Below are 12,249 nucleotides of genomic sequence, written 5' to 3' on the forward strand. Positions count from 1 at the left end.
AAATCAGTGGGAGCAGCTGAGCGGTGCCCATATTGCTACGCAGGCTCTAAAGGTACTGGAGAATCTACATCTACAAAAAGGAATTTGTCTTTTAAAGTGCTTACAGAGCTGTGAGGTAGGCTGTCTCGCTATACAAGGCATAGTCAGCAATATTCACATCCAGGATATTATTAAAATGTGATTTTTAAATTTTTTTTTTTACTTAAGCAACAATTTTTAAACTACGTCCTATAATAAAGGTGGACTTTCAAATGGTATAAAATTCTTCACAAATATTTTTTCTGCTCTCACTGTTCCACGTAAATCCTAAAGCAGCTGAATTTGTTCCTTCAGTTTCGACATGCAGGACAGGTTCGTAGAGGGTCTCATCCTGCATCTTTAAATGAAGTAAAATTTTCATTTCATTGTTATGAATTAAATCCCATAATTAAATTGGGTGGGTATTTGCAAAAGGTCAGATTGATGTCAGTAGTCTCAGCACCGTTCCAGGAACGGTGCTACTTTATTAGCGTGGCAGGCAAAACATTGTTTCTATGGATTGTGCATAAATAGTGTTTGGATTTATTTTTTTTTAATTTCCTGTCTGTGGACAAGCTGGGTTAAAAAAAAAAAAACCAACAAAAAAACAAAGTCGTGTGCTAAGTTGTATGGGTAAACTGTTTCAGATAATAACTGAGTGCAGAACATGGATCTGGGTCCCTGGAACTCAAACTTTTTATATTTCCAATTTAAAATCATTCTGTAAAGAGATCAGATTTTCCTGATTAAAAACCTTGAGAGGGGTTTAATATTTATATTTAATATCCACATCTACATTCCACGCTGTGCTCAAATTTAATCTCTGTCTAATAACAAGTCTTTTAAATGATACCGATTCAGCCAGAAGATAGAAGCATCTCCAACAGGATATTTTCATAAAACAAAGTAAATGCTGTAACTTCTGCCCAGCTCTGCAAAGGGCAAGACCTGCGCACCCACACTCGCCTGTGCGCCGCGCAGGAAAGAGACTGCATTTCATGCGCAGTAAAATAATTACATCATTTAAAGGGGGGGTGTGTTGATATGTGGACTCTGTTTACAAGTATGTGTAGTTGGAGAAAATAGTTATTCTGAAGTTTAGAAAGACTATGTTTTCTGACAAAGTCTTTCAGCCTTTGCTCGTTGCGTCTGCTCTTTCTGCCTACGTTGTCTTCAGTCCTGTGTCTTTCGTAAAATCATCCCTTTGCCATTATCCCAAGTGGTCATCCCTGTGCTTCCCAGCGTGACAACTTCCACGCGAGCCTTTGGGGCTTATCTAAGACCTTGCCACTTGCACGTGTGGGTGCTTGCAGCTGCGCAGAAGAAAGCCACTTCTTTGTGCTTGTTCTATGGGGTTTATTTAAACCAAAAATACATTAAATTACGTTCATTTAGGTTAGTGCCTAAGTGAAGAATGCATTCCATCCACAAAGTCACCAATATTTATTTTCATTTTATTAAAAAAGAAAAAAACCAACATGAAATTATTTTACTTAAAAGCATTATTTTCACATGGACAAGCCCATTCTCCCCACCCCAAAATTCTTCTTTTAATTGACTGTGACACCAAAGTGATCTTAATATGTATTAGCTCAGCTAAAATAATGTGAAAAAATACTACAAATGTAACTGAAAGATTTTGATTATGAGGCATAGATATTAAAGTGAAGACTGCAATACATCTATTCATCTTTGAGGAGAATCTATTAGCGTCTTGGAAATGTTGAGAGATACTCAGAACTGCAACCGAAAACTGAGCGAAACTGTTGATGTAAAGGACACCAATTTTTACAGGAGAATTTATGACAAATAGAGCATCTTCTAAGGCTTTTTATAAAGTCCCTTATCTTCAAAGAGCCCTCTTCCTCCTTTGTACTTTTGAAGGGAAAGTGATATAAAGCTCAGACAGTGATAGCATCCTTTTCCCATAAAATTCTCACTGCCTTTACTGTCAGCTGAAGTGTTTCATTACCTCAGAACTAAATCATGTTCAGCTGATGCCACAGTCACTTTCCAAGCCCAGATGATAGATACTCGAATTTCTGCGGGCCACTCGTTGCCTCTCCTGACGCAGCTCAGGGGGGTGCAGATGCGTTCATGTGCATGTAAGAACACTTGGAGAGCGAAGCCCCTGTTGTCTTCCCCTCCTCTTCGTCACAAACCTCTCCCCGTATCGCAGGGGGCTTTTGCTTTGCACAGCAGGTGAACGTGGCTAGAAAACCCATGCGGAAACGCTTGTTCATAAAGCAGTATATGATCGGGTTCACGCAGGCGGAAGTGTAGGACAACAGGTGGATAAAGGAGATGGGAGCCCCTGAGAGACGCTGGTCTGCCGAGGTGGTGTCAAACGCGCGCCAGGCATTGACGCTGAAGATGGGAGTCCAGCAAAGGAAAAACAAAATCACTATCACCATCAACATGCGGATGACGAGTTTCTTGGCCATTAAGTTGGCAGAAGAGCTGCTGCTTCTCACCCTGTCTATTTTGCTATGGCTAGTAACAGAGAGCTGCTGCAACGGCATTTTCCTTTTTCTTTTGGTTTTGTTGAGGTAGCATCCATCTCCATCCTCGTATTTGGCGCTTTCTGTACATATAAATTAGTGCTTAAATGGTTGGCAAAATATCTCTGAACAGTGATTAAAAATAAAAAACAAAGAATGGCGTCTAAGTCTAAATAAATAACATAATTCATGCCTGAACAACTGCTGCAGAGAAAGCACTGGCCTACCTCTGCAACAGCTGCTCCGCGTCCACTATCTCCCAATATTCTCACATCTTAACTCTATACAAATTGATGCAAAGGATGTAAGAACACTGTTTGCTCAAGTATTCACCGAAGATTGTTTTCAAAATTCCATGCTTGTATCTTAATTTGACAATTTTTATCATGGTGTTTATTGATAGAAATAGTCCTCATCCATGGCCAGAAAAAAAAATCTTGGTATTTCTATAATAAGCTAATTAGAAATTTAATGTATCTTGTTCAGAGTCCTTGCAAACAAGCCATCGTTGAGGAATTATTTGCTAGTGAATAATGGAATAACTTCAATCACCAAATGCATCTGGCAGGTTCACAACCATAACTGACCATAATGATCATTTACGCAAATAGAAAATTTTAGTAGCCTCAGGATGACTGCTCGTATCTTCAACTTGAACTTAAAAAAGCCCCCAAACCTAAATGTATTGTTACCTCGTGAAGATTTTTTCTGGCTGGCATCAAATTTTATTCCTCTGTAGAGTTCCAAAGAAATTAGGCCATACGCAACCATCATTATAATCCCAGGTATAAGAAAGAGTATGAGTAGCAGGAAAGTGTACCTAAAGAATCAAAAGACAAACTGAGACCAGGGAACAGCACAAAACCAGAAAAACTCCTTTTTCTCCAGGTAAGAATTGGGGGGGGGGGGGCAGGATTTCAAGATTTTTCTGAAATTTTTTCATGCTAATACCAAGCATCATTTTGACAGCTCTGGAAATCTCCTCCTCCTTCGCCCAGAAAAGTGCAGCAGGAACAAGGCTATCGTGGCTGCAAAACACCCGTCACCCTGCCGCCGCAGGCGCGGAGCAGATGGGCCCTCCTGTAGGGCTCTGAGGGGGACGAAGGTGTCTCTGCCCATGAGTGAGTGAGGCTCCCTGCTGGAACCAAATTTCGCCCTGCACCCTCCCTCCTCATCTGAACTCATACTGCCGAATACCTGAGACTACCGAAAGCATTAATACAAATTTGCTGTGTTTGTGGATACACCCTACGGAAGAGGTGCATACTTTAATCTTGTTCCCAGTTCCAACTGACCTTCAGTATCCAAAAAAATCTTACACCTTCTCAGTTAAAGTGTTCAGTCATCGTGCAAGGACACGATGTCTAAGTAACGTTGCTGCTCGACCGTGCTACTATTTACTTACTCTGCCTGGACACAGAGGACTTGGAGCACTGTCTCTCCCCTCATCTCCCTGCCCCTATTCTCCATAAGTGACCACAAGGGTTCAGTTCTCAAGAAGGGCATTTGCAACCTCTCCAAGTTCTCATATGCTCCTCCTCTGCTTCAGAGGACCTCCAGACAAACAGAGGGGTGCTTGCATGTGTCTGTGTTTCTCAAAGATTAATCAAGGATTTCTCTGAAAATATTTAAGTTTATGTACAAATGAGTGAAAGCAGTATTCCTATGTGAAGAGTGACAGATGCTCTCTACAGCTATGGTAGGGCCTTAGCAGACCACAGCGTGAGAATCAATGCCACGTTGGGTATCTTTCCTATGCCAGGGGAAAAGTCATACAAGTGTCAAAATGTAAGCAGCTTAAAAATACGTTGGGTTTTTGGTTTTTTGGTTTTTTTTTTTTTTTTGCTTCTTAAATAAGCATGATAGAAGTGTAAATGTTTGCTAAAGGTTAATACTTGATTTTCAATAGGCTTAATGCTACCGTGAAATCCTGTTTTCCACCGATAATTATGCGTTTGCTAACAGTCAGTTATGTCTTACCAAGACTGCTGAATGACATCACTTGGCCAAAGGAGCCGACACATATTTGCTGTGGTGTTGTTATACTTGGTAAAAGGTACCAGTCTGCTGTAAATCGGGTACGGCGACATGATGGTAAAGGCAACACACCAGGTAGCAGCAATCACTTTCAGGGCGTGAGATTTTGTCTGCCAGACCCTGGACTGCAGAGGTTTGCAAATGGCACTGTATCGCTCCAAAGATATGGCCACCAGGTTGAACGTAGATACGCTTACGGAGACACCTACATATATAAAACAAAGAAAATGGTTAGTCTCTTGTTTTAAAAGTTCGTGTTATTTTCAAATAGTCTTGCTAACTTTCTATATGCATGTAGAAAATTAAAAACACAGCAAACTATTTGTAAGCTAAAATATTTGTAACTATCGTACTGGTTAAGCCAGCGAAGCATGTGTGGGCAATGGCTCTGGGTCTCCGGACTGGTGTTCCTCCTCTGTGCTTCCCTAACTCCAGAAGACCAAGAGAAAAGATTCGTTCTGTCAAACCATGAAATTCTGGTAACAGGGAAAGAAGACACTTTTCCTCCTAATTCTTTTCTTTGCTACTGTGGTTTATCCACTTCACTAATCACACTGACATTCCAACAAGCATTTGAAATCAGTGGGCTTATGCTGTTAATTACTCTTTTAACACAAAAGATCATAGTCCCTCTTCTGTTGTTTTTTTTTTTTTAAGTGTCCTGCTTGAGTAGTGATCTGATTTTCTCATTTAAGAGAATTAAATATGTTATCAGTTTTTAAATTAGATGCTAATGGAGTTACAAAGCAGGAGAAATTAAGTCATGAAGCAGAATTGTTGTCCTTCAGGTGCCCTTAATTTCTGCTATTCGTATATAATAAAATGTAATGCAGTGGTCTGTATTTCTGTCACTGAGGGGCCCCCGTTTATCACTGCAAGATTATAAATATTTCTTCTTAACTTTCTCAGAAATTTTTCTTTCAGTGAAAGTGCTTTCATTTAATAGTCTTTGTGAATGTTCTAATGTGGGTTGAAATATAAAATGCCACTATCTTTACATTTTGCTTTACACAAATTATCTGTAATTAAAAATAAGTCGTCTTACATTTTATAGTGAAAAATTGAGCATAGGTGATGCAATGGATGTCAGTGTCTGTCGACTGACGCCTCTGTTAGCCTGAACTGCTAATGGGAAATATCCACATTCTGACATAATGAAAAACTTCCTGTTCGAGAATATTTCACTGGATTTTTTTTTATAAAATAATTTGCACAGTGTGAAATAAGAGAAGGATGACAATGCTTCAGTAATGTTTTGTGGTATTTATGGCAGCAATTCATTATAATTGTTTAAACATGGCCTTTAGTTTTATTGGTTTTATCTACAAAAAGATGTTGATTTCCCATTCGCACACTTTGGTGTGTACTTTCACATTACATCAAAGTTCTCAAGGGCACAGGTTGAAAGGGGACCTAAGGTTTCTGTAATTAACTGAGGGTCTCCCAAGGTAGCAAAAACTTTACATAATGTTCTTCTTTTATTTTCTTTCTTCCCCCCCCCCCCCAAGAAAGAAGCAAACGCACAGGAAATATTGGAAGTGAGACAAAATCACTTACACAGACATACACAATCCAGGCATTTTGAAACTCTTGGCTCCACAACCCAAGGAGCAAGGCATATAAAAGTGATGCTTCTCAAAGTCGCCCTCTAAAACCCGTATCTGTACTTTGCGGTCTCCTGGTGAGCTCTGATCACACCTGGTCTGTTCTCAAAAAGCTCTTGCTCTAACTTCCAGCTCCGCAAATGACACCTGCTTTGGACTAATTCTTTTTTTTCTCTTGTATCACTGCTACCAAAAACCTGTGGGCAAAACCCGCCCTTAGCGAGGCCTGTACAACCCCGTCGTTTCTGATGGGTGACCTGAACACTGCTAATTACTCTCCCCGTGACGGGATAGCAAGCGCATGGGCAGGGTTCCTCATTACAGCTTGATCACGCAACATATTTCTCACTTAACCTGACCCAGCAAAACACCTCTGTATGTCATTAAAATTACGTGGGTGCCTCCGCGTTTTGCGGATCAGACTGGAGAAACCAGAACCATGAAGATCTGCGCTACAAAGTTGTTTCTTGGTGATTTTGGTAACTGTTCAATGGCAGATGGAAACAATCAGCTTCTTACTGGTCTTTAATGACTTTCTCACCTATCTCACTAGTCCATCTTCAAAATAAGTGCAAACTTCCCAGACTTACCCATGAAATAAGTGGCAGTTTTGCAAACAGCGCTACCAAAAATAAAATCTTTCAGCAGGTTGGGAATGAGGGTGAATGGCATGCAGAAAAGGCAGAGCATCAGGTCGCTGACTGCTAGAGACAGCAGAAACGTGTTGGTGACTGTTCTCATCCGCTTGTTTCTTATCAGCACTGTAATTACCAGAATGTTCCCCAAAACGCTGAGCAGAAATATCAAACAATACAGCAGAATCCGAATTATCTGATGCAAATCTGAAAATTGTCATGAGGAAAAATGAGTTATGCAGTATACAGCTCATGCTTCGTCCTTTAACCGAAAGGTAAAAGCCTTTCTGTATTCAGTTTTACTAAGGTTTATACCTTTACAAGGAATTCTGAAATTCTTAAACTTCTTCTGATCTCCCTGAATTACATAACATTAAAATACAATACATGCAGTACAATGTACATTTGGAGAGCCAAACACAACTTCTTGAAAGCACGTTCTGCTCACGCTACTTTACTGTGCACTGCTCACGCTACTTTACTGTGCACCACTCACGCCGTGGGAGATCCTCCTTTAGGCTGAAGTAAGAAACGATACAGCAATCAAAAACATTTCATTACATGAATATTTTGTCAGCCTCAGAGTGCTATAATTTCATATTTAATCACTTTCATACACGGTATCAGATCAGATAACTCCACTGTTACTGAATTGCTCAAAGTAAAAATCATGTTTCTCCAAGTCCTTAGCAGAGCTGTTTACATTTTGTGGCCAGCAGTACTACTGGTTTAGTTTTCCATTATATCCAAATTTTGTTCTAGTTCAATTTTTAACTTGGAAAACCAGCACATACTAAATTATTCCCTGCCTGTTTCTCACTGTAACTAATCAGCAAGCAGTTGATTCTGCACTCCCTCACAGAAAAAGCCTTGTGTAGCTGTTTCTTTCCATAGTATCCACTTCCAGCTGGAACTAAAACTGCCAGAAAAAAAATCTATGTTTCTATACATACCTTTAGAAGGATAAGGTGGATCATCCACACAGAAAAAAGTGTCATTTTCCAAGATGATATCACACAGGAAAGCAGTAATATTGGTACCGTTCCCGAGGAAGCTAGCATCAACTATTTCCATTCTTCAGTATCCACAGGTTAGCTTTGCTGAGGAAGAGGGTGGGTTTGTAACTATCTGCCCATTCTTTCGGTAAACAAACACATTTCTGAATGAAATCTTCAGGAGAAACACAAGAGAGGCAGTCGTGCAAGGAAGCTCTTCTCACTCTCCGTCAGGAGCGCCCGGCACACAGAGTCCTGCTCAGGCTGAGCAAGATTTATTCCAGGGGCACACAAGGCAGTTCAGAAAAGCAAAGCATGCGTGCACATACACGCTCACACGTATGCACGCACATCCACACACACACACACACACACATCCCCTCCGGTACTTTTTTAGATCCACCCTCTTCTGTTACTGGACTACTGTTGGGATTATAAACAGGCTAGAAAAAGATTACAGCATTAACCCCTTGCAAGATTGCTTCTACTCATGTCTCTGCAATATTTCTCAGAGGGGGTCTGTTACGCCACGGCCAATAAATCACAACCAGTGAGTGATGAGAGTGATAAATCCATCTCTCAACCCACAACATTTAAAATGGGAAGAGTAGCTGAATAAAAGGGCAGAGAAGAGAAAACCAGAGTGAAGATTTTGCATGCCTTACATGAAAATGATTCTTATCTTCATATTTTTCAGAGCAGACTGAAGACTGGGTTTGCTCAGAAAAACAAGAGCTGTTACATTTATCTCATTTGGTGAAGTGCTAACCTCATACGAAAGCGCTGTACGTGCCTGATCCGAACCCCAGCAAGTCAATAGAAAGACTCACTAATTTCGACGTTCCTGGATCAAACCTTGTGAAAGTATGATATTAGAATTGTCAGTTAATATAAGCAGAAGCCTCCACACTTTCTCAGTGCAAGGACTTGTATATGACTTGAATACAAACCTGATGAGCTGATAAACTGTGGCACATTAGTTACGCATTAGTGTAAAACACAACGATCTTGATTGTTTAAAAGAAACTCTTTCTTCTGGGTTCTGCTTTTTGAATACATAAACATCATCCTCTCTGGTGTTTTCACAAAGTCATGGGCTTTTAACTTCCAGCATACAGCTTGTTTATGGCCAAAAATGTTAATTAATATTATAAATGAATCCCTGCTATAGCTCAATGGCAAACAAATTTCACATTTAAAATCTCTTTTACTTAAATTGGCAGAGCAATAACAGGTTCCTAGAACAAGTCTGGACCCCTTAAAGTTGATATACACAAACTGGAAGGCCTGGATTTCTTTTCCAGTCTCATCAGCCTTGCTTTATAGTGCCATTAAGGGGAATAGGTATATGGGACAGTAGATTGAAAAGTTACATTTAAAGTTCTAATTTCTAAATTATCTTTAGCAGATTAATTATATTTTTTCCATTTCTTTTACAGATTTTTGCAGTTTTTAAAAATCTGAGATAAAACGACTCGAGCTGGCAATTGGTGTATACAATGTGTAACTGTCTGAGCTGAAAAAAACATTCAGTCCAGCAGGACTCAATTCCAGTTTCAAAGGCGTAACGTACTGGTAGGAAATTAATCCAGAATGACTCGTTCTAGTTTATTTTTTCACTTGTGAATGTCAAAATGGGAGAAAATCATATTGAAGAAACAAAAGTTAAAACATGTTTCCATTTCTGTACTGATTGAGCATTAAGCTTGAACATTAGACACCAACGTCTCTGAAATCCGATTTTCTCTTAGCTGCCTAATTCAGCTTTAAATTTTTTGTTTTCTGTGATTAAATTGATGGGTGTTACTAATCAACCACTCTATTAAATGACAAACGTTGCCCATTTAATTAAACATAGGAATTTTTTGTTGTTGTTTTAGTTTTGAATTTATTTGTAATTATTCCAGTATTTCCTGAACATTTTCTCTGACAATTTAAAATTATTATAACATCCCAAACAGCTGAAATGGCAGCCAAGACAGGTACTGATTTAGTAGTGGTAATGCACAGGACAAGTAACGGATGCTTTTTGGAAAGGACTACTGAACTTAGGTTGCTTTTTTGCTCTTCTTCATAGGCAACAGCAAGATGCAGACTAGTCTAAGCTGCCCAAACTACTGGTCAACAACTTCTCTTTCCTTTGAAAATTACTCTCTACAGAAGAAAAATCAAGGATAAACCAACTCAGACCAAATTCTGTAGCCTATGTCTGCCTTTCTAAGGTGTCCTTTACACTTGGGATACTGATCCTGCTTTCCATATCCATATGTGACTCACTTCAATGAAGTCTTTCAATTTTAGAGCATTTTCTTTTGTCACGAAGTAGCATTCAATCTGAATAATTTTGAGCTTTAAGAAATCTTTGTATATCAAAAGACATTTTTATAATTATTTATAATTCTTATAATAGTCTGACCTGCTGCAAAACACAGGCTGGGTAATTGTGTTTAGCAATTCCTTTACTGAATTAAATAGCCTGTAATAGAGTTTGAGTCTTTCTGTAAGCAAGATGTCAAATTGCTGTTCTGGGCTTATTCCCAATGTGGAAGAGATTTTTCTGGATTCCTGGCACCTTCTATTAGATCTGCATTAGAGAAATGATTGGATATGTTTTCAGTTGTAGTTGTGTTGGATGGCTGATATTAGCAGTATTTTTTTTAACCGTATTATTTATTTCCCACAGATGTATGGTTATTTGGGGTTGAAGTCTCTCACAATTAATTCTTAATCTACATGTTTTATACTGGTTATACCGCTGTATTTTTGGGGTGAGGGGTTAATTGCTGGTGTTCTGATGAGTTCCAGCTTGGTTATTCCTGCACCTTGAGGAAGCGATGTTACAGTACAGAGAAAGATTAATTTTTATTTGTGTTGTCAAATATAGACTGAGGCTGTGCGCATGTCATCATCTGCTGGGTTTCCAGACTTGCTAAACTGGATTGTGGAGAGTCTTCCATGAAGTCTCCAGGACGTGGTTAAAAGGAAAAGAAGAAACAGAGTGAATGGAGGTCTGGGGGAGACATAGTGATCAGGAGGGAAGACAAGATTAGGGGGATCATTGCAAACAAAGAGATCACACTGGGGCAATTGTCTCTCACTGTACCATGACAGACAGTGAATTATCATTCTGAAGATGTTCTCTGTGCCTGTCATGATTTTCTCATATCTGAAGAAGATCAGGGTGGTTATTCATTCCTTGTAAACATTCCTTCCATGAGCATCATGGCCCAGGTCTAAAATCTCTTCTGGTTATTCTACAGTCTTTCATAGATGCTAACATATAAAGATAAACCAAGGATTTAAATAACAGCATATTGAGGTTTTGTATTTTTTTTTCCTCTGTTCCTTTCCTAATGATTCCTGTAATCTTATTTGCCTTTTTTTAGGACTACTGAGAATTGAACGGATGTTATCATGGAAGAACCTACAGCAAGTTCAGTAGTCTCTTTCCTGCATAGTAATATCTAGTTTAGAGCCCTATACTGTTCATGAAAAATGATAATTGTTTTCTGTTTTGCAGTGATTTTTATTCTCTCATTTTACCAGAAACAACTTTCTGCAATTCTTCAAAGTCAGTTTTTCTTCTCCTTTCCTTGAATGATTTAGCAGTAGCAGAACTCTTTTACCTCACCCCTCTTCCCATTTTCTGGAGCATTTATGAAAGAGATGAAGAGCTGTAGCAAAGCTTCCTGTGGGGCTCCATTCATAATCGCCTTTCACTCCTACTTTTCATAACTACTTTTCATTTCCAATCTTCTAATCACGCTATTCCTTGTTTCACTCCGGACCAATGGTCTACTTGTTCATGATGTTAAATTGCTCCTGAACTCCTGCTTCCATGATTCTCCTAGTTCTTTCTGGCAAGCAAATCCATGCCAGCTTTGCTCCCTCAGCCCAGATAAGTCTTCCAGGAGTATCTGTGAACATTGATTGCCATGTGTTAAATCAACCCAGGCCTTAGGATGCTCCACCTGGAAAAGCAATGAAGAAAGAAAACAAGAAGCGATATAGCAGCTCAGTTATGTGGGTTGTGCCCACAGCATGAGGGAATAATGTTTTAATTTAAAGAAACAAAACATGAAGCCTGAAGCACACATGCAAGTCATTCAAAAACTCAGCATATATTCTACTGAGTTATTAAGACCTTTACCAGCATTGCCACCATTGAATCACCAGTTACTCATGGCTCACTGGCTCTGTGTCAACATGATGCTCACGGATGGCAGGAACTTGACTCTGATTGCCAGCCTAAGGACAGAGTGCCTTTCTGACTTCTTTTTTTCTTTTTTTTTTTTTCTTCCTAATGTGGAAAGTAGGAAATCAGATCTTTCTATTTCACTTTTGCAAAGGTACCCTAGAGCCATGTTTGCATTGCAGCTCAGTTTTTCTGGATGTGCAAATTCGGGTGACATTCGTCAGGCTTATTGTCCTGAATTACACATGAGCAGATGGCCTCACC

The 12,249-nt window shown here is 39.3% G+C and overlaps 1 protein-coding gene across 1 annotated transcript; it reads right to left on the reverse strand.

Moving 5' to 3' along the window:
* Positions 1–1,376: 1,376 nt before the first annotated feature.
* On the reverse strand, positions 1,377–8,159 carry CCKAR (cholecystokinin A receptor). Its single transcript, XM_054824296.1, has 5 exons — positions 7,749–8,159; positions 6,751–7,002; positions 4,500–4,761; positions 3,212–3,339; positions 1,377–2,602 (listed from the first exon to the last, which is right to left on the reverse strand). Exons 1-5 carry the CDS (start codon positions 7,867–7,869, stop codon positions 2,094–2,096), a joined length of 1,272 nt encoding a protein of 423 aa, XP_054680271.1. The 5' UTR covers positions 7,870–8,159; the 3' UTR covers positions 1,377–2,093.
* Positions 8,160–12,249: the final 4,090 nt, after the last annotated feature.

The sequence above is a fragment of the Grus americana genome, chromosome 4 (assembly GCF_028858705.1).
Source record: "Grus americana isolate bGruAme1 chromosome 4, bGruAme1.mat, whole genome shotgun sequence".
NCBI lineage: Eukaryota > Metazoa > Chordata > Aves > Gruiformes > Gruidae > Grus > Grus americana.

Bases quoted from the DNA above. Each gene is read 5' to 3' on its own strand.
- CCKAR (XM_054824296.1), bottom strand. From the start codon at position 7,869: ATGGAAATAGTTGATGCTAGCTTCCTCGGGAACGGTACCAATATTACT. The intron at 7,003-7,748 runs GTATGTATAGAA...GACAATTTTCAG, and splicing joins TCCACCTTATCCTTCTAAAG to ATTTGCATCAGATAATTCGG. The intron at 4,762-6,750 runs GTAAGTCTGGGA...TTATATATGTAG, and splicing joins AACTGCCACTTATTTCATGG to GTGTCTCCGTAAGCGTATCT.